This window comes from Hippoglossus hippoglossus, chromosome 6 (assembly GCF_009819705.1).
Source record: "Hippoglossus hippoglossus isolate fHipHip1 chromosome 6, fHipHip1.pri, whole genome shotgun sequence".
In the NCBI taxonomy this organism is placed as follows: Eukaryota; Metazoa; Chordata; class Actinopteri; order Pleuronectiformes; family Pleuronectidae; genus Hippoglossus; species Hippoglossus hippoglossus.
The window spans coordinates 15,825,539-15,827,396 of NC_047156.1; the positions used below are offsets into that span (position 1 = coordinate 15,825,539).

At 46.6% G+C, this 1,858-nt stretch overlaps 1 protein-coding gene across 1 annotated transcript; it reads left to right on the forward strand.

Moving 5' to 3' along the window:
- The first annotated feature begins 470 nt into the window (after nt 1-470).
- On the forward strand, nt 471-1,658 carry fibina (fin bud initiation factor a). Its single transcript, XM_034587050.1, has one exon. It carries the CDS (start codon nt 574-576, stop codon nt 1,201-1,203), a length of 630 nt encoding a protein of 209 aa, XP_034442941.1. The 5' UTR covers nt 471-573; the 3' UTR covers nt 1,204-1,658.
- Nucleotides 1,659-1,858: the final 200 nt, after the last annotated feature.

Sequence of the window (1,858 nt, forward strand, 5' to 3'; positions counted from 1 at the left end):
GCCTTGTTGAATATCTTGTTATATGTGACTATAGAATAAATCAAGCTCTTATAAGTGAATCAGAACAAGTTTCTAGTGGTAAAAACTCAGTACCAAATAAGAAAAAAAAATCTAATTGAGGTTAGTAGACTACTGATAAATAGGTTAGTTAACTACTGGTTAGTGAACTACTGATAAATCAAACAAAATACTTTGATATTTGATACTTTGATAAAACAGATTTGTCTTGAATCAGGACTGGATGATAAAAACAGAATAATCCTCTTGCACATATGAGTCAAAATGTCCATTTGTGGTGTGAATCCCCCTAAACATTGTATAATCTCTGCTCAGATACAAAGGATATCGGGTAATAAGAGTGTGAATACACTTTTAACTGCTGGAGAACACAGTCTGCACTGACACAGTGTGGCTGTATAATACCTGGGGGCCACCAGGGGCCCTCTCTACTTAAACAGGCGGTCTGTGCCTTTTAGGTGACGGGGAGTTGTGTAACATGAGTCGGGATGAAAACTGTGCGCTGGCTCCGGCTGCCAGTGCAGATGCTGGTCGCCAAAGAGAGAGAGGAGGTGCATGATGGTTCCCGTCCCACTGCTGCTCCTCGTAGTCGCATCTGTGCCATGTTGCTCCGCAGTCTACGACGGGCCCCTGCAGCCGGAGATCACCAACGGCACCTTCCATCACTTCTTCGTGCCGGACGGAGACTACGAGGAGAACGTGGACCCGGAGGAGTGCCAGATGCTCTTTAAGTTCTCGGACTTGTATCCGTGCGGGGCCAACGAGGAGCGGGACTCGGTGGTGCGGGAGGACTTCGTCATCGCCAAGCTGCAGGCGGAGGACGCGGCGCGGCTGCTGGAGGGCATCGGACGCGCGGTGGCGCACGACCTGGACGGAGAGGACAGCTACGGCAAGTTCCTGCAGCGGGAGATCTCCCAGATCGGCGAGGCGTTCTCCAGCGTGGACAAGTCCCTGCTGGAGCTGGAGGTGAAGTTCAAGCAGAGCCAGGAGACGGAGCTGAGAGAGGAGCAGCAGCTGAACGGGTACGTGGTGAAGCAAGTGAGCGACGTCAGGGACGCGCTGAGGAAGACCACGGACATCTCTGTGGGACTGAAGGATAAACAAGAGCTGCTGTCTCTCATCGTCCGCAGCCACGGCACCAGACTGAGCCGCCTCAAGACTGAGTACCTCAACTTTGGATCATAGAGGTGTTCTGCCAGGTTAATGTGTGTGATTGAGTGTGCGTAGGTGTGTGTAAGTGTGCGTGTACGTGTGTGTGTGTGTGTGTGTGTAGGACACTCCAGTTCAACAAACAACTGGAAAGTTAGTTGTGCCTTATGAATATCCTTCCTATAAGTATTTGAATCTCTCTGACCTCTTGATGGCTGCCAGTCCTCTAACAGAAACATCAACACGTTCCTCTGGCTCAGGGAGGAAGAAAGAAAATGTGAACATAAATAACTTCTACAAGGAAACCTCTGTGCCTCTTAGGAAACTTTTTATTCAGCAGAAAGAATGAAAATAAAAGTATTCCCAGTTCCTGTTGGGGTTTTTCTTCTCTGGCGTCTGGAGCCAACTTTCTGTCTCTGTGGTTTAAATATAATAGGTTGTGTACAATTTAAGGCCATTCCCATTTAAATAAATACTTAATTTGTATCACATATGATAACTTTCCCCTTTTCTATCAAGCAAGAAATAATATTTTTCACACCATTTCCCCGCTAAATCAATCATTTTGTTTGTCGTGTCAAATTCACAAATTCACATTGTCCTGTAGACGTACGGTTGTCATGTGGTGTTGTACTGTAAAAACCACCTCCATGCTTTGAAGCTCTGGGTTTAAATAAACATTTTAAAAAAA

Coding starts and splice junctions, on each gene's coding strand:
- fibina (XM_034587050.1), top strand. CDS start 574: ATGATGGTTCCCGTCCCACTGCTGCTCCTCGTAGTCGCATCTGTGCCA.